The 20,264-nt window shown below is 39.8% G+C and overlaps 3 protein-coding genes across 6 annotated transcripts in view; 2 read left to right on the top strand and 1 right to left on the bottom strand.

Annotated features, from left to right (window-relative positions):
* The window catches only part of LOC105209383 (uncharacterized), a 78,365-nt gene extending 70,301 nt beyond the window's left edge, over window positions 1-8,064 (top strand). The window contains exons 3-6 of the mRNA XM_011179768.3: window positions 6,410-6,948; window positions 7,008-7,176; window positions 7,264-7,407; window positions 7,484-8,064. Of these exons, the coding sequence (XP_011178070.2) occupies window positions 6,410-6,948; window positions 7,008-7,176; window positions 7,264-7,407; window positions 7,484-7,828 (1,197 nt within the window). The 3' untranslated portion in view covers window positions 7,829-8,064. The remainder of the gene's footprint in view (window positions 1-6,409; window positions 6,949-7,007; window positions 7,177-7,263; window positions 7,408-7,483) is intronic.
* Window positions 8,065-8,481: 417 nt separating this feature from the next.
* LOC105209381 (thymidylate kinase) lies at window positions 8,482-10,945 on the bottom strand. The gene is made up of 4 exons (XM_011179765.3): window positions 10,725-10,945; window positions 10,419-10,667; window positions 10,245-10,362; window positions 8,482-10,167 (listed from the first exon to the last, which is right to left on the bottom strand). The coding sequence occupies exons 1-4, from the start codon at window positions 10,804-10,806 to the stop codon at window positions 9,984-9,986; spliced, it is 633 nt and encodes a 210-aa protein (XP_011178067.1). The 5' UTR covers window positions 10,807-10,945; the 3' UTR covers window positions 8,482-9,983.
* Window positions 10,946-11,292: 347 nt separating this feature from the next.
* LOC105209379 (uncharacterized protein CG5098) lies at window positions 11,293-20,162 on the top strand. Of its 4 annotated transcripts, none has more exons than XM_054233542.1 (11): window positions 11,293-11,398; window positions 12,124-12,292; window positions 12,966-13,122; window positions 13,310-13,450; window positions 14,164-14,462; window positions 14,524-14,965; window positions 15,026-15,170; window positions 15,247-16,390; window positions 16,460-17,408; window positions 17,466-18,893; window positions 18,960-20,162. In XM_054233542.1, exons 3-11 carry the CDS (start codon window positions 13,054-13,056, stop codon window positions 19,437-19,439), a joined length of 5,097 nt encoding a protein of 1,698 aa, XP_054089517.1. In that variant the 5' UTR covers window positions 11,293-11,398; window positions 12,124-12,292; window positions 12,966-13,053; the 3' UTR covers window positions 19,440-20,162. The 4 variants fall into 4 exon arrangements, with proteins under 4 accessions (XP_054089517.1, XP_054089518.1, XP_054089516.1 ...); XM_054233543.1 differs by having other exon boundaries at window positions 11,294-11,398; window positions 14,554-14,965; window positions 18,951-20,162; XM_054233541.1 differs by having other exon boundaries at window positions 11,295-11,398; window positions 18,951-20,162.
* The last annotated feature ends 102 nt before the right edge of the window (window positions 20,163-20,264 follow it).

The raw sequence follows: 20,264 nt of genomic DNA, 5'->3' as shown, positions 1-20,264 counted from the left end.
CCTTCTAGTAACGTAAATCTGACTGTTGGGAGAATGAGCACAAAATTAATTGAGCTTCATATTCACCAAGCTTTTCTACTAACTAAAATGGATGTCCTGGGCTTTTAAGCTTTAGATACTAAATATAGGTAAATATTATACTAGAAAACCCATCAATTACGATATTTTTGAGTTTTGAGAGGCCCTAAAATTGTCTCAAATTCAGTTTTTATATTTTTCACTGGAACAGAACTCCCTATATATCTTTCTCTCCCTTTCTATGACAAACAAACCCAAAAAAAATATCTCACCACGAAATGACGAAATCAGCATTTGTATAACAACACGATTACCAAAATCGCCAAAAAGGCCAATGAGACATACCTGCTGACCACAATTATTTGTATACTTTTTTTGTCCATTCCTCGACAATTTGGTATTTGTTATTCCGCTTGGATTGCAAATGAAATGCTGTTCAGCCAGCAAAAAGTGGAAGAGATAATATGCAAAGTGGCTACGTAAACAGGCTATGACACTAATTGGTCACGAAATTGTTGCGAGAGCGTGACATATACGCGTTAAAACACACACATACAAACACACATATACTTGGCCATGTTGTGGAGTGGAGTGTTGTGGTGCCACGACACTCGCAAAGTTGTTGAGTGTCAGATAATGTTAAATGATGCAAGTTTTTAAGCGCCAAACAAGGTGAGATGGCAGAAAATGTGACTTAACTGAAAATGACCAACAATGGTGACAACCTAAAGAGGGTTATGTCACAACAATGGACAGAGAATAGAGTAACTAATAGTTGGGAGCTCAAGAAAGGCGTAAAAGTGAAGGAGGAGGGCAACAAAATTCCAGAAAAAGAGCACAACAACACACAAAAGTTCATGGTAAACTATGTTACTCGCTGCTGTGGTATTTAAAGCATTCTAACTATGCCGTATTGCTAGTGCTCGAGCTGGCAAACTAACTTAGTAAGTATGGCTTGTCTTGTAGGCATTTGTCTCTCGGAGCATTAGTTGAAACAAAAATCGCCTCATAATTAGGTGAAATTGCGGTTGTGTAGGTAAACAATGTTGGAAATGATAACAACTACGACTCTGTGCCATTTTGCATGCCTTGTGCGGTACAAGTTTGCTCAACGGCACAGTGTGTATTTTTCGTGAATTTATAAAGAAAAAGTTTATAAGTATTCTTTGGCCAAAAAATTAATAGATAGGGTGCTAGAGACAAATACCAGATAATAACAAATGGCTATACAAGTGCAGATTCTTATAATAAACTTATATTTTGCTCATTCTTTTGAAGAAATTATAATTTTATGAACTTATGGAACACTTGCCTGAGATCGACTACTGGTCTATAGAGCGAGTTATTTACCGAAGATTAGAATTTAGTTTGTTTCATTATAGTTTTCAGATCGTAACGAAATCTTGAATTCCTTTATTTTCAGTGTAAGTTACGACCTCTAAGTTTGGACCTCGTAAGTCCCTATAAATAGTCCTGGAAAAAACTTAATATAAATCTGAAAATGAAGAGTTTTACTACTTTAACGTTGTCTCTATATGGTTGTTAGATAGGTTTAATACAGTCATTTCTAATATTATATTTTTCTGAGAACACGATTTGACCCTTCACTTCTACTGTGCTCTACTAGTATGTGTATTATTATTTTTTTCTCGCAATTTTTTCGCAAGTTTTTATTTTGTCCAGTAGTTGAAGTTTCAGCACTCCAACAGGCAACTGTTGTCAAAGTTAGTTTTTAGTTTTTGTTTCGAGAAATATCTCAACTTAATGCGCAACATAACTTTTTACAGCAGAACTTACTTAACACCGTCAAAAAGTAACGAAAATGAAACGTGAGTGCCAGCCATGAAGCAAGTTTGTCGAAATTAAGACGTGTACCAACCAACCAACCAACCAACCAACCAGGCATAACAAAATATTTCTAAACAGGATTTACTTAAATGCGTAAATTTTTGGTGGCAAGTTTGCAGGGATTTCAGTTAAAGCATATGATGTTTGGGCTTAGAAAAGTGACTACAAAATACTCATCTGGGAACATTAAGATGGAATATATGTTAATTATAATCCATAAGGCCTGCCGTGAGCTCCATGTGCTTGAGAAATTTATGTGAGATGACATATTTTAATAAACACAGAGAGAGACAGTGAGATAAAAAAGTGATAGAAAGAGACGGTGAGAGAGATAAATGAAGAGAAAGAAAGACAGAAATGGAGAGAAAAAGATAGAGGAATTCTGATTTAAATAGATCAACGTTTCATGTGCTTGAGAAACCTCGCTTATCGTGATCACAGAAATATATTTACGTGAGAGACTATATTTTTATGATCGCAGAGGGAATGAGAGAGAGTGAAGGAGAGAGAAATGTTAAGGAAGAAGAAGAAGAAGATAGAATAGAGTATAGAGAAAGACAGAGGAAGGGTGAGAGAGAGAGGGAGATAGGGAAGGAGGGAAAGTTAGAGAAAAGGCGAGAGGAATTCTGCTTATTAATTATGTATGAAGACTTTGAGTAACTGGCAGCTCAATGCTTACCATTTTAAATGGAGAGTAACCACAAATTCAAACGACCTTCAAGCAAACACTTTCTTCACTTGAAATGACATTCTAAACAAGTTGCATGAAATATATACCCGCAACAAACTTCACATGAATGTTCTTGAAACAACTTTTCACGATAATCTCATTTTGGTACTACGCATACAAGAGTATGTGACAAGCATATGCATGAAAAAAGATTCGCAGAATTTGATCTGAATATACGTGCTTCCAAAACTACTTACCAAAAACAACAACAAACGCGCAACACTTTTCGACTTTTTGCCGAAGTATTGTTTTCAAAGCGAAATATACAAATAGTTTTCTTCTTCAGACAAACCTTCAACATACATATTTACATGTATAAGTATGTATGTAAATATATATGTGTTTGTATGTGAAAGAATGTGCGTGAAGTGTCCCAACGCATAATCCTTTCATGCTTGGTTATAAGATTTGACCGCACTTACATATTTAATCATCGATTACAAGCGTGTTGGGCAAAGTTTTTGCATGGGATATGTGATCGCCGAGTTGAAATTTAAGTCACTTTTGGGTACACGGCCATACATAAATTCACACGTTGTCACTCATACGCCCGGTTGGGCATTTGTGGAAAGTTAAGATTCTTTCGCTTTGTGGCGAAGAAAAAAAGGTTGTAGGTGTGCCTTAGCTGCTACTAGGTGTGTGTGTGTGTCTGCGTTTTGGGCATGTGAAATTGCGTGTGAGTTGTCTTTTCTTTCAGTTGACATTCTTTGCTGAAAGCAAAATTGTAATCCGATTTGAGGTAAAAGTTTTCCCAAACTCGTTACAATGACAAATATGCATGCCACACAATATATATATACATAAACCAACTCTTGTGTACATGTTTACATATATATAACCAAGCTTCTTAGTATCGTGTTTGCCGCTACAGTTTATTTCGCCTTCGTAATTTCTCGTGTAACAAAAAAATATAATATTTATTGGTTATTGATTGATTCTTAAGCCTTCAAACTGTATTCGAATTTAATAAAAAGGTGTGTAATATATTTTAAACCGCAAAATTAACAATTTAACATTATATTAAGATGTATTTTTGGTAACATAGAGTCTACTTTTAGGCGCTTTAACCAATTCTCAACCATTATTGAGTACTTAGCTCTCAGAATAGATAAATAGATTTCTAGCACTTTTGAGCATAATTTTTCCAAAAAAAATTTCATTACATGCGAAATTTGGAGCGAAGCTTTGAGCTTTTCTCCCTAAAAGCTCGAACTTTTCACAATCATTGTTTGCTTGATTGCATTCATCACACAGAAGCAACATTCACTAGGCCTTCATATCACTCTGCCATTTCTAATAAATATCATTGATCCTCTTCTGCTTTCCGCAATTTATCAAAGCTCATATAAGCTCAGTCGAAAATGAACTTTGGATGGTGGAACTTAGAGTGTGTTATAACTTCTTCTGCTAAGATCCATTCAAAGATCATTGATTGTAAATATAGTTAAAATAAATGCAAGACTGAAAAACTGGACCTTGTAGGATTACCTTAGGAAGCTCTTTTATTAAAAAAAAAATGTTTTGGGAAAAAGAAGTCTTCTTGTAGGCGCTTTTACAAATTTTGGAGCGAAGCTTTGAGCATTTTCTCTAAAAGCTCCATCATTATTTGATTGATAACATCCACCACACCGAAGAAACTATTCTTTAGGGCTCCAGATCACTCTGTCATTGTGAATATCTCTGTAAATATGTCACAAAACCGCGTGCGCGCTCACCGACCAACAGGCGACACTCTGCACAAGAGCACAAGAGCAACATGCAGAAAAACGCCAGCGACTGGGGCGACATCAAGTCAAGTTGCGCCTGAATATTCGACAAGTTGCTGATGTTTAAGGCCGCTGGTGGCAACGGCAATCAGCGTACGGCTCATGAGAGTTGCGCTGTCGATGGTGTTGACAAGTGCAAGAATGTTGTTTTTGTTGTACTCACTTGAGCTTGTGGCAAGCAGCAACAAGTCGGTCAATCAGTCGCTTTGTAGACACAAACGTTACATAAACGCCAGAGGCGCGAGAAATCTCAAATTGTATACCTTTGTGTGACGACGGCGTCAATGATGGGGCAATAAATCAATTATGAGGTTAAACAGCAAGACAAAAGGATTAGGCAAATAGCTTTTATTAAAAAAAAATGTTTTGGGAAAAAGAAGTCTTCTTGTAGGCGCTTTTACAAATTTTGGAGCGAAGCTTTGAGCATTTTCTCTAAAAGCTCCATCATTATTTGATTGATAACATCCACCACACCGAAGAAACTATTCTTTAGGGCTCCAGATCACTCTGTCATTGTGAATATCTCTGTAAATATCTTAAATGCGTCCTAAACTCAACGAATCGATATATCAAAGCTCTGATTAGCTCGATTGATATTGAGCTTTTGCTAAAGCAACCCGAAGTCTTATATTATACTTTCCTTTCTACTAAGGTCCAATCATATATATATAGGAGCCGTTTTAAGCTATTATAGCCGAATCCACCAGAGCGGGCCACTCATTCCTCCTTTTTGCTTTTTGGCGCCAACTGGAAACCAGGTCACTTTGCACTTGGTCTTTCCACCGGAGTGGAGGTCGTCCTCTTCCGCGGCTTCCTCCAGCGGGTACTGCATCGAATACTTTCAGAGCTGGAGTGTTTTCTTCCATCCGTACAACATGAACTAGCCAGCGTAGCCGCTGTCTTTTTATTCGCTGAACTATGTCAATGTCGTCGTATAAATCGTACAGCTCATCGTTCCATCGTCTGCGGTATTCGCCGTTGCCAATGTTTAGAGGACCATAAATCTTGCGCAAAACCTTTCTCTCGAAAACCCCAAGAGTCGTCTCATCGGATGTTGTCATCGTCCACACTTCAGCGCCATACATCAGGACGGGAATAATGAGCGACTTATAGAGTTTGATTTTGGTTCGTCGAGAGAGGACTTTACTTTTCAATTGCCTACTCAGTCCAAAGTAGCACCTGTTGGCAAGAGTGATTCTGCGTTGGATTTCAAGGCTGACATTGTTGGTGTTGTTAATGCTGGTTCCCAGATAAACGAAATTATCTACAACTTCAAAGTTATGACTGTCAACAGTGACGTGGGAGCCAAGACGCGAGTGCGCTGACTGTTTGTTTGATGACAAGAGATATTTCGTCTTGTCCTCATTCACCACCAGACCCATACGTTTCGCTTCTTTATCTAATCTGGAAAACGCAGAACAAACGGCGCGTTGCGTTGTTGCTTCCGATGATATCAATATCATCGGCATACGCCAGGAGCTGTACAGGGGGGTGGGGTCATATGTAGAAGTTCACGCAAGTGAGGAAAGTTTCTGATTGCCATTCACTTGGGAGTGGCCAGGAACGATTCTTTTGCATATGACTCAAGCAGCTCACGACTTCCGGTTTTAGACCAAGTATCCCCTGGGTAGCTAAAAGACATCCGTTTGGAGGCGAGCTAAAGTGAGAAGGCGAAGCCCGCTTCTGCGGTTGTGCGTAGGGCTTGGGACCCACCACATAAAAAAATCTCCCCAATGAAAACAAAGGTCCAATCATAGATCTTCGAAAATAAACAAATTAAAATAAAAGCAAATGCGCGAAACAGAACTTTTGAAGATAATCTTGGAAAGCTTTTTGATAAAAAAAATATATTTTATAGAAATCTGAATATGTCAATAACCGTAGTATAGAAGAGTAGGTCTTCTGAGACAAAGTGAGACTCTTAAAGTGGGACAGAGTCCAAACTTATACTCTCTATATTTTCATAATCATCTTGAGTTATTTAAGCTCCTTAATAACCTTCCGTTGCATTACAAAAATTTAACCATTACTCTCCTCCTTCTTCCAGTTGATTCTCGTCATTGTTTCGACATCGTTCTGCATTTCGCGCGTAGTCGCTTTACGACCCTCCGGCAATGACGATTACATACGCGACAATACCGATGACAACGGTAATCCCTTTGTGGCAGCGCGACAACGACTGAAGCAACAACAACTGCAGTACGAACGAGCCAAGTATAAATACCTTGCTGATAATAATAATGAGCGCGATTTAAATAATAATAATAACAACAACATGGGATACAGCGCTTACATGCAACAACAACAGCAGCAGCGGCTACAAAACGGACTTGCAAAACCCAATATTGCCGAAACGCAGTCGAAAGCCAGCGCAAAACACGAGTCAACTAACGATGATTTGCAACGCGAACCGGAAGGGAAAGTAGAGCGAGCGACAGCAACTAAGAAATCTGATTTAAATGAAATATTTGGTGACTATCAACATGCGGCAAACAACAACAATGCTGATAAGACAAATTTACGCGGCGATTACGAAGTGTCTAATGGCGAGTCGCAGCACAATGCAATGGGTGCACAAAATGAAATGTAAGTGGACTTCTTTCTACCTCTATTAAACTTTCCACAATAACAGTTGATAATTTCAGCTCCAAGGGCTTCCATCAATCAAAACTGGAGCACCGTGCGGCAGCACAGCCAGCCGATCAGAGTGCAACGGAATATGAGAACGACGAAGAGTTGGATTTGGAGCTGCCTTATGGCATACAGAATGTGCGCAAGCGTATGGCGCGCCACAAGCCGGATCATAGCAAACCGGTGGGTGTACTGAAAACAACAACAAGAAAAAATAAAAACAGTTTATAAAAGTCTAAATTCCAAATTAAATTCTAATGTCTTTCACAGGTCACTTATCAGTCGTTGTGTCCCACCAAACGCATTGCGATACCACTCGAGACTTCCGGTTACGAATATCGCCCCAGTCATTATATCGAAGTCACGTGCGCCCACTATACACCAGCGCACAGTTATGAGTTTAGAAAAAATCGGGTAAATACTTATAACCAATTTCATTACACAATTCCATTCCAAAATCAAACTCACTAACTTGGCTCCCCATCCGCAGATTTGCTCAGAGGCGGGCTTCTCTTGCATCCAACTGAATCGCACCATACACCTGATCAGACGCAATAAGGCATCGACCGATGAGTGCTGGGAGTCGGAAATACGTATCGTGCCCTCGGGTTGTGAATGCATGTGGCCGAAGCATGACAATGGCGATATCGCTGCCTACCATGAGGCGCAGAAACGTTATGGCGCTTATGCGAATGTGCAGGCAAATGCCGATTACGAGCAGGGCGAGGGCTATCGCCAGATACAGCCGCAACAAAGCGAATTGTTTGGCATAAATGGTTTGCGTCGCAATGAGAATCCCGATGGCGTTGGTTTTGAGGCCTTCGAATATAATTGAAGCGGCGCCGATCTTCTACACTTTTATAACTTTTGCATGATTTATATTTATTGATGACGATTTGTTTGTTTGCTGACGACGCTGAGGACAACGAATGTGTTTTATACGAAAGAAAATGGAGGCTTTGAGATCTACCTAATTTCGCTATGATTATAGGCGGTTAAAGTAGTTATAATTGCTGATTGTGTAATTGAAAGTACCTTCTTAATAAATGTGTAACTTAATTATAGTTTGCAATAAAAGAAGAAATTATTTATTTATGTGAAAATATGTAGGTATGTGTATGTTTTGATTTAATCAATAGATATAGTAATTATTTCTGAGCTCGAGCACAACCTTTTTGGGAATCGAGTGAGTCGGATAATGGTTCAAGAATGATAGGTAGATTCAGGCTTCGCCAGTCGTCTCTGCATTGTGAACGAACAGTTGGCCAGTTGGAGATTTCATGTCTCACCAGGTCTACATCCATTTCATCCTTCCATCTGAGTTTGGGTAGTCGAATTCTTCGTACCCCACCAAGGGACATCGAACCGAACATTTTGCGTGCTTCAGTCTTGGTTCTCCTATTCGAGCAACATGGCCAAGTCAACCCAGCCGGTATATTTTTATGTGTAGCTCAACATTGCATCAAATTCTGTACGTGGAAGGTCAAATTCTTTATGAGAACCTTCCTCCCGAACGCTTCAAAAAATGCTCATGGCTTTTCGTAATTGTCCATCGTACGACACTGCAGAACGGATTCCCACAACAGCAGGTTCTACGATGCACCAGGATTGACTCATATTTTCAGATCCGACCAAGAGCTGTTAGGATCGGTAAGTTCTAGTCTAAACGGGTCCCGTTCCCACGACAGTCTGTTCTACGTAAACGAAACGGACTTGGATTTTTATGCGCCCAAAGACTGTCAAATCGACAGCATTACTCAAAATTATTTGGGGCATGTTTCATGCCATTACAACAACAACAACAACAGCAACGGATATAATGAGTGACTTATGGCGCGCTTTTTTGATATCACAATGTTTGATGAGAGACGACAGTTTCTTAGTTAGTTAGTTATTTCGGAGCGCGTTTGACATTAAAATATATGGATGACGTCATGAACGAAAGAAGATGGAGGCTTTGTTTACAATTTCTCTAGAAATTTGACAGTTCGTCTTGTTTATGCCTTGGCTTATCATAGACTAGAACTTACCTACTAACTAACTAACTAACTAACCGAACGGTCGAAAATCATCAAATTATGTATATATAATATATTGAGGTTACGGCAAAATCTGAAGCGATCTCAATTAAATCGATGTACGCTATAAAGTTATCTCGAAGTCACATATGTATACTGAGATACAATTCGATATCTAAAAACCGCATGAAACAATTTTTAAATGACCATTTTCGCATTTCAAATGCTCAGTCTCAAATGCTGGGTCAATAAGGTCGAGATGTTAACTTCTAACCTTAGCGGCTGCTACAATTTTTATCGTACTTAAGAGCCAGGTCTGTATGCATGTGAACCTAATAAAAGATAAAAACAATGTGACAAGTGGATTTTTGGATAATGGAAAATTTAAAAATTCCTGTTATTTTTTGAACACATAACATTAAATTATGTGCCTTTTATTTCTTCTTAATAATCAGACATCTTCAAAAGACACTCTTTATATTCATTCGATTTCAATTTTACAAACAACTGTTAGTTGAACAAAATTATTTTTTAGAATTTGTAAATGAAATCGTTTCTACTCACATTTCAAAACTGTTGATTTAAAATAATAATTTTGTGTACTGCTTAAAAAAAATGTCATACTTTAATTTGCCAATTCCTCGATAGTATTACAATAACTTTTAGTTTTTAATTCTATTTTATTTTAGTATTTGTACATAGTATCGAACCATTACGTCAATATTGACTTAATACATTCAGTGAGTCATATTATAACGATCTTTAACACAGAATACGACACGTGTAAAGAAAAAACAGCTTTTAAACATTTTCGACTTAAAACATTAATATATCCGAGAAATATGTGTCACTGTACATTTAAAATGTGAATATGTGATTATGATTATGTGATTATTTCGAGAACTTTTAAGTACATACTGGTTTTCTGCTTATCAAATACCTGTTAACATCATGAAATTATAGCACAATTGGTTAGAGAAAACTCAATGGTTCATATTTGGCGTTCTCAAAAATTTGTATTGCTTTTGAGCTAAGATTCTCGAATACTACTGCTTTCGGCTGTGTTGCATCGATTGTATGCCAGAACTCCTTTTGCTCCTCACACATGCGATTGAATACACTGGCTACTTTTGATTGAAAATCTTTCTTTTCATATCTGAATTAATAAAAATGAAAAAGCACATGTTTTAAATTAAACATTTACATATGTACATATAATTTGACACAACAAACCTTTCGCCGCCAAAATCGCCACGTTCCATTAGGTGCTCAATTGGTGCTTTTAGGTAGAACACAGCATCTGGTCGTATGAGCCCTTTCTCTGGCGCCATGCACCAATTGTAATCCATGCCTTAAATATGCGATATTATTAATACTTTAACACTAAATAGCATTTCATTAATTCACCTTTTGCAACACTGTATGCCACACCGGAATATGAATATCTATCCACAATCAAGGAAGTACCCGCTTTGAGTAAATCCTCTATTTGTTTTACAAACTCCCATCGATTGGCAGAAAACAGCAGATGTATTACCTGGTCAGTCAATTCTTTGGAATTTTTCAAGTATGAATTTATTGTGCTACCAATTTCCGTAGAGCGATCCGGGAAATGCATATGTTTTGCTTCGATGCCGCGGCTGCATAGAAATTCATCTGCAAATATTGAAATCAATAATGAAACCTTCCAGTTACTAATTATTAAAAACTTACGCAACAACCGGCTTTGTGACGATTTTCCACTACGATCACATCCTTCCAAAACAATGAAAACACCACGCTTAACTGGTCTCATATTTAAAAAAATTGATTTACACAAAAACACGCCAAATTAACAACGTCAATTACACACATATTTACTATCTCTCTCTATTCTTCTATTATTGGTGCACATTGTTGTTCCTAAACGTTAAAATTGCGCGGTAAGTGAAACAACAAACGCTTGAACAGCTGTTGTACGGAAATTCGCACAAAATAGAGATGCCACATTTAAAAAACGTGTATGTGCACGTGGATATTACAAATATTCTGCCATCAATATTTTTGTAATATTACGCAGTAAACGAATTGAAAAGAAATAATAAGCAAACATCAAAAGAACATTATAAGTAGTAGATTTTTCTAACAAAAGAAAAAAACACAAACAATGTATATTAAAACTTTTTAATTTTTTCCTTAAAAAACTTTGCTCAAGTTGAAACAATAAAATATTTCTGTGCGTCACCCTGTGTCAGTCAAAATTGCAACCTTGTGCGGTTTATCTGTCTGAAAATGTATTTAATGAACCTGAACGCAACACTGAATTTGGATTTATGAATTGTGTGCTTATTTCGCGGAAGATTCGTTGAAAATATTTAGAATATTATAATAGGCTGCTAAAAAATTTAGTAAGTGTTGAGATAATTGTATATGTAAATCTGTGCCACATAATAAAAAAGCTTAACGGTGAGACTGTTATGAAGAAAATGGAAATAAATTTTATACATGAATCGCTTTGAGTGAAAAGGTGTTTTGGTTAAGAAAATGTGGAGTGAAAAAAAAATCGTGTGAAAACCTCACAAAGCGGGTGCAGCAAACATCAGAAAAAGTAGCGCAGCGAGAGTCTTTGCAGGCGGCACAAGCAAAATTCGCTTGATAGCGAATGGCGAAAATGTTTAAACTGCACAAACAAATCTTCTCGCCGTGTTGAAGAATCAAGAAAATAGGCAATCATATTGTGGAAAGAGTGAGAGAAATATGTGTGACGCATTTGATGTGTAGGTGTAAACGAGATGCACGATATTTTTAAGCGATGTAAACAAGAATTTATGCAAAAAGAGGAATTGTGCGAAAACAAATTACCACGAGATATTGAAGTAATGTTCTGAGTGTTATAATATATTTGCAAGGATTTTTTTTTAATTTGTGTTAACTATAGTTTAGTAAACAAACAGTTGAAAATATCTAGCAAATATTCTATATATAATATGCACTGAATATTTGAAAAGCAACGTATATGTGTGATTGTGTTTTGTGTTTAATTTCAAATTTCTTAAGTTGGAAAATTATAATTATTAATTATAAATTCCCCATTTGGAATAAACAAAAAACACGTAAAGTTTGACATTTCTAGAGCGCTCTGTCATCAATACAGCTGCTAGCTGTCATTCTTTTTCTTGCATATGTTTTATCTATTTTCGCCTTGTATTTTGGTAAAAGATCAAAAGCGGAATATCAAGAGGAAATATGAAAGTGGAAAAGTAGCCGGAGTAGAAGCACAAAAGGAAAATAATTGTGTATAGGTGAGATTAGTGTGGCGTATGGACAAAATTTTATTTCGTCCCAAATGTCCTTTTCAATAATTCATTAACTACTAATATTATATTAAAATAAAGGTGTTTTGTAAAAAAGCAACAATATGTGGGAAGCTATGTGTAAAAGTTGGGAGTTTATAAGTGTGCTCTATAAATGAAGTTCGTAAATGTGAGTGTGTGTGTGTGTGTGTGTGTACAATTTTTCGCCTATGGGTTGCCTGCCGCAGGATCTGTGCAAATGTCTGCACTATTAAATAGTAACACTAGTTAAATGTGATTAATTAAGGAAGTTGGCTTGTACCATGTAAAACAATACACATTAAATAGTGTATGACTATTGCATATTATAATGCTGTACCACTTAAAAATATAATATAGAGTACGCCTATTTTATATCGTGAGTTGACTAATAATAATTATGTTGGTGTCATAATAAAAAGTGTGTTAAAATATATTAGACCACGTATTGTTATAATTTTGAAAAAATAAATGAGGCATTTACCACAAAAATAAAGTAACAGAATTAAGTGAATTTAAATGCATCTAAATAAAATACGCGGGACACAGTACTCGCAAACAACATTTAATTGTATACAAATTTATATGTTGAAGTAGTTTTTCTGCCACATTACTCAGTTTACAATTTAATTCAAACCCCAAGGTGCAGTTCTCAATGCTTCATAACTAAAATATCGGCACTATTTAGTGGAAAACCTATAAACTTGATCAAGAGCAACGAATAAGGTGAAATGTCAAATAACAATCCACATGGACACATAAGCCAACCGACGCAAAATCCTTCATGGAATCATTTGCAAGTAAGTTTGAATATTGGAACGCTTCAAGATACCAGCATACATGTCCGTACTAACCAGATCTAAAATAAATTATTATTATTATTATAAAAACGCTAGTTTAATTATTCATGTATGAGAAACATACCACTAAACAGATACATATGTGGACATAAATTTCATTGTAATGCTTTATTATACTTAAATACAGATACCATCGTATATACCGAGGCAGCCACAGTTGGCGCATATGTCCAACGAACGCCCCATGGTGCGTTCACCATCGGCTTGGCATGCGCCGGCACCGCCACCGGATTCCCTATATAATTTCATGTCGGCCAATCATAAAAATGTAAATGCACCATGATACGCTAGAAAAACAATTCAGTGTTGGAATAATATGTTTTCTTCCATTTATGCGGTTTATTTAAACTTAATAAAAGCATTAGAAATAGTATTATTTTTTTTACACCTTTCTTTCTGATTTGGTTTAGATTGTGATTTAGTGATACCTTTATTTGCCAACATATTTTTAAATCTACCCTATATTTTTGGCCGTAAAACTATATTTTAATACTTTACTTTAATCTGATTGCAAAATTTTCAAATTAGTAGAATTATTTATTGATTTTAGTTCATAAAAAATCTCTCAACTGGAATGCCTCTGTAAGTAGCTTAAGCGAAAGTATTAATGAAAACAAAAGGATTATTTTTCTGCTCTTTCAAATATTACAAAAAACAGTTTCCTTTTATTTGCAATACTTTCATTCGAAAAAATATAAATATAAAAAATATCTGAACTAGATCTTAGAGTATAAAATAGCGCTACTAATAAAAATATTCACTAAAAGTAGTTTTTTTACTAAATATTAACGACTAATCAAAACAACTAAATGTAAATTGCTTACTAACAAAATCAGTAATATGTCAAAATATTCTTGAAACGATATTTCTCTAACCACAAAAAATCTCAACTTCAGCTACTTACCGTTAGATAATGGATATCAAACAAATCGATATGTTTTATAAAACCCTTAATCTTATGCAAATTTTATGTTTCATTAGCTTGAACATCAGATGAATTCTCTGCTGCCACGTTCGCTTTTACCGCCATTCGACTCGATGGATTTATCGCTACAATCAAGCCGTAGTTCGAGCTCACCGCTGAACAAAATCGTTGGTCATGCCCCAGGTATGCTGCCACATGAGTATGGCGGTCATAAGCATGCGGCCACACCACAGCCGCCAGGCCCACCACCGCCACATCAACATCAGCAACATTCCCACCAGCCACAGGCACATCAGCATCAACAGCAGCAACAACAACAGCAATCACAACATCATGGACCAAATAGTTACCCGATGTAAGTAACCGAGTGTGTGAAATTAAGTGATAAACACTTAAATTTGCTGTTTTGTTTTTAGTCATAATTTATCGTCGAACTCACCTTCTAGCTTAGCACAACAACAGCAGCAGCAGCAGCAGCAACAACAGCAACAATCGCAGCATGCACATCACACCCAGCTGGCAGCGCTGCAATCTTCGCCAGCTACACATGGCATGCAAAGCGGTGCTACACCACAATCGCCCGCCTCACCAGCTGGCAGTCAGGGTCCTAGTAAATATATGAATACAAATGGCAATGATTGTGAAGGTATGTTGCCACCTGGTGGCACAAACGCTGGCGGTTCGTCGTCAGTCGGTGGCAATAATAACGGTGCGAGTGCGGGTAGTGGTAACGCCGGTGGAGGGGGCGGTGGTCCAAGTCCCGTGCATGCGTATATGCGCGAACAGAACGATGCACCGCCCCATATGAGTGAGGGTTATGGCAAAGTTACGCATTTGGCGCGTAACTATGATTCTGAGGTACGTTAATAAAAGCATTTAAATGTTGAAATATTCTAAATTTTATGTTTTACTTCTTAGCTGCAGTCCAAAGGAAGCGGTCCAAAGCCAGTTGAGTTGGTCAGCAAAGATTGTAATTATTCCTCACTTATATCAAATAAAATGCCGTCGCATACGCAACAGCAGCAGCAGCATCAACAACAGTCACAAGTTTCTCCCAAGAAACGTAAGCAAATCTTTTTCGTTTACAAAACATATTTAACTTTTTTACCTTTTACTAAAAACCTTTCTTATCTCTATAGAATCACCGCTGCGCAATTATCATGCACAACAACAACATCAACACCACCATCAACAGCAACATCAACAACCGCCACCGTTTAATAACCCACCACAGTCTGCAATGAAGCACAACGGTCCGCATACCCCGCCCACACCACAATCACCCGTAATGCATCAGCAAGCAGGTGGACCTTTACATGGCATGGACTACAATCAAATGCATTTGCAACAACAACCCCAACCGCAGAGCGCTTATCCACATCAGCAACAGCAACATATGTCGCAGCATTTGCCACCACCACCGCCGCCGCACGCATTACACTATCCACCACACCCGCATGCACATCAGCTACCACACAGTCTCTTGCCTCAGCAACCGACACAGCATCAGCAACAAGCGTCACAGTTGTCGCAACAAAATCAGCAACACCACATTCCACCACAACAACAACAACACTTGCATGCGCAAATGCATCAAAATCAACAACAACAACAGCAGCAGCATCAACATCAACACCAAGTGTCGCCACGCATGCATCAACAACAGCAACAACAATCATTGTCAGCACAGCAGCAACAACAACACAACACATCACCACCAATGCATCGTTCGCTAAACACACACATACAACACACCAACTCAACAAATTACACGCATCTCGATGATATGGCGCCTGCTGCAACCAATGCGTCCAATTCCACCGCATACAATGTGCATGCAGCAGAGCTGAAGAAATCATCACCACCTGCCGATAATACCGTTATAGCAGATCTCTCACCGACTGCCGCCAAAAGTGGGGGCGCGAATAATACGTACTCCACCAGCGGGAATAGTGCGCCCAAACCGGCTTGCATACCCGACAGCGCTGAGTCGCCTTCACCCGAAGCGATTTCTTCGCATTGCGAGTCGCTGGACTCAAATAGCAATAGTAGTGGTGGTGGCGGGGGCGGTGCAGGCTTTCGACAACGTTTACATAAACAACGTGTTGGCGACACCAAATCCACTGGGGCTGAGGCTGTAGACTTCGGTAGTGTTTTAATGCCGACACAAGGTGCCACAAACTCACCACACCAATACCAACAATTGCCACGGAACAACATTCCACGCAGTCCAAAGTCTTCACCAACGGAACAAGTGAGACGTTCACCGCGCAAAGCCGAAATGTGAGTAGAGAGCTTTTAACCTTTTTGAATGCAAATTTAATTTGAATATTCTTTACTCATATTTCATAGCAAATCTCCTGCAAGCAATTTCAACAAATCACCACCCACTGCAACCGCAAACTTGGGCACACCACACACACAGCCCGAAAAGTTGGCAATCGCTTCAACACCCTCCTCACCAACTAGCCAAACAATGGAGAATGGACGCATACCGTCCACCATTGGCACAGCTTCAACACCACTCGGCGCAATTGCGGAGCCATTCGCCGACTCAGAGGTGGAGACAATCGACAAAATCAGCGCCATGATCGCCAGCACCGCCAGTGACAGTGCCACGCACGTGGATGCGAACAGTAATTCGAGCATAAAGAGTGTCGGTGAACGCGGTGATAGCGGCGTACTCAGCGGTGGCAGTCCGAAAACCAAAAAGCAACGACAAGCGCTGAAACTGCGCAACGCCGCCGAATATAATTCGAATTCGAACGGCTCGAGCAATTCGTATAGCGCCAGTGCTAATGCCAACACCGCCAATAGATGCATGCCCATGAGTGATAATGCCGTCGCGGTCGACGAGCTGCGCAAGGAGCTAATGCAAACGGAATTACAGCAGCTGGAGGTGGCTAATGGCGGCAAAACTGCACCGCAAACCCACGAGCATGATGCCGCAGTTGCTGTTAATAATCGCATGGAGTCGGAAGCTGAGTCGCGCAAGCGGCAGCCAGCGCCACTTAGTCCGCAAAGTAATAGTCACAGCAGCAGCAGTTCCTCCAGCACCTCCAGCTGCAGCAACTCAAGTCACAGCAGTATTGGTAGCAAGACAACAACAACGACAACACATGCGGAAAGCAAAATATCGGGGAGTCAATGTCCAGTTATAGCCACAACAACGACAGTGTTGGAGGGGGAGAATAAACTCGCACGACAAACACCAAACGAGAACCAAACGCCGACGCAAACTGCCGAGCCACTGAATTTGAACGCACATAAGAGTGACACAGTGACAGCGGCATTCGAGGAGGTAAGAGTCTTTAATAACAAAAAAGTAGAATATGTTTTAAAATAAAAATATCTGTAGGTTGAAAATAAATTGGAGGAGATGTTTGCCGGCATCGAGGATGAGCCCATCATACCGGAGACCGATGATATTTCGTCACAGCCACCCGCCAATACCACAGAAGTAGTGCGCGATTTGAGTTTAGCATTGGAGCTATCCAACGCCAATCCCAGCACAGAGTGCAACGCGCCCTCACCCACAACGGTTGAGCCACAGGAAATGAAACAAGCTTTGAACGCTATTCCCAAAGATGTCGGTGCGCCACTGCATGTACGCACTGAAGGTCCACCACCAACTAAAGCCGCCAAAAAGTCGACACTACCTAGTCCTATACCCAAAACTATCACAGCTGACACGCAATCAGCCGCCGTGGTGAGTGCACAACGTACTGACAATAAAGAAGGCGGCGCCAAAACGAATAGCGCCACCACTGTAGCAGGCCGTAGAAGCGGTCCGCCACGACGACGTCTCTCAGTCGCCATGGATCCCGCGAATTTGCGTATTTTGTTAGAGGATGATGCTGACTACACAGAGACACGCCCACAACGCGGCAAACGCACAACGAGCGCCAAAAGAAACAGCTCAAGTGCACAGAACAGCAGCGAGCAGAAGAAGGACGTCGTCATATGTTTGGATGATGATGATGATCAGCCGAGCACGTCAGCAGCTGCCGCGGCAGCATTGGCGGCAAAGACAGCAGCGGCTGCGAGCACAACAACAGCCAAAGAAGCGAGCACGCATGCGGTTGGCGGCAGCGGTAGCAGCACGACCACAAATGCCAAGTCGTTGAAAACTGCTAAAGGTCGCAAGACGGATACACGCAAGCGACCGAGTCGTGCGTCGGATGCTGGCGGCAAGAATGGCGCTAAGAAGAAATTGACGGCCAAACAGCAACAGCAACAACGGCGTAAACAACAACAGCACTCATCCGATGATGATGCACCACTTGCGCCCTCTGTGGCCGCCGCAGAACAAATAAAGAATAAATCTCCATTCATTTTGGTGAAGCGTGACGGCAGCATAAGTGTGGTGAATGCGCCACTGAATGCTGAGGATGCCAATGAGAAGAACGCAGCCGCGCGACAGGTGAAGAAACCATCGGGTGCGGCTGGCTACGCACACGACCGGAAAAATCTGCGCGGTCTGCATTCCTCAACGCTGAGCAATAAGTACGACGCGGATACCACAGATTCAACGTGGATATGTGTATTTTGTAAGCGTGGACCGCATCGCTTGGGCCTGGGCGATCTATTCGGACCCTACCTGGTCACAGTCGACTGTGAGGAATATAAGACGGCTGTAAAAGCACCGGACGCAATCGATATGGATGCGATTTTCGTGAGCAAACGAAGACGCCTCGATATGGTGCAGACGAACCCGCGCAATCTGCCCGTCATGCCGGCTAAAAACTGCGCAGCGACAGTTACGCCTACACGCACCAGCGGCGCGGTAAGTATGCCAATCACATTGCGCCAACAAGACTTCTATAGCGACTCCCTTTTGCAGGGTAAAAAGAAAAAGAACGCTTTAGACACCAGCGCGTGCGGTAACATGAACACTGACGCCCCGGCGATTATCGATCCGCTCGACTGCAGCGCAGATGAGACATTGCAGCAGAACTTTCTCGGCATGTCCAAAGTCTCGGAGAAGAGCTATGAAGTGTGGCTGCATGAAGATTGCATTGTCTGGGCGCCGGGTGTATACCTGGTGGGTGTGCGTGTTATGGGACTCGATGCCGCGGTTTGGACTAGCACCAGCTATCACTGTGTGCTGTGCAGCAAACCCGGTGCGATTGTGTGTTGTCTGCAGCGTGACTGCAAGGCGGCAGCACATGTCCCCTGCGCACGCGCAGCCGGCTGGAGTTTGAACGAATCGACAATGAACGTACACTGTCAACTGCATGCCGTGCAAACGGCCGTAATACCAACAACATTAGCAGCGTTAGCAGCACTACAACAGCCGCAACAACATCCAGCAGTTTTGGAGAATTCCTGAGAATCGCAGACAACCGAGTGCCACCGTCCACGATCGCGTGCGCAGCAAGGTGCGCGTCGTCAACGTTGCTTAGCGAAGTCCGCTGCACAGCGAAAGTCAAAATAAAGCACAACAAAAACACGTAAATGCGTTGCTTACAATTAGGAAGCTCGTGAGGTGTTCGTGCGCCGACGTTTCATAATGCACGCAGTTGCTTTGTTTACTTGCGTTTCGCTAAACATTCGTTAGTTTTAAGCGTAAACAATTTTAAGCTGTAACCATAGTAGTGTACTATATTAGCAACTTCAATTTTACAATTAACTTTAAGCTACCGTTACACACACAGCATGTATGTACACAAAACCATTGGGGAGAGAATGAGAAATTTTAGCGCTAAACATTTTTTTCTTTATCAAAAATATTGATTGTTAAGCATATGTTTGTCTTGCATCTAATTGATTTGCCGAAAATCCGTTAGATTTCTTATTAAAAACAATATTTGTTTTTTTTTTATTTAAACTTTAACTTTTAGTTCTTAGTTTTTACATAAATTATGCTCTATATATAGCACATACATTTACATACATACGTACGTACATACATATATTATGACATAATCGTAAGATATTTGTATATAAATACACTTAATTGGCATAAAACTGCATAAGTTTATTAGTGAAGTGAGTAATTTTTTATTATGGCTTCACAGCGTTTTGAGAATAAAACCTAGTACATACATAATGAGCAAGCAGTAAGCAAATTCGATTATTTATCATTTATTAGGGTGGTTACAGCGATTTCATGTGATTATTTTGTAAAATTATTTGAAAATGCCAAATCTCACAT

This window comes from Zeugodacus cucurbitae, chromosome 6 (genome assembly GCF_028554725.1).
Source record: "Zeugodacus cucurbitae isolate PBARC_wt_2022May chromosome 6, idZeuCucr1.2, whole genome shotgun sequence".
NCBI lineage: Eukaryota > Metazoa > Arthropoda > Insecta > Diptera > Tephritidae > Zeugodacus > Zeugodacus cucurbitae.
Note: the sequence above shows the minus strand (reverse complement) of the source record. Positions and strands in the feature narration are given on the sequence as shown.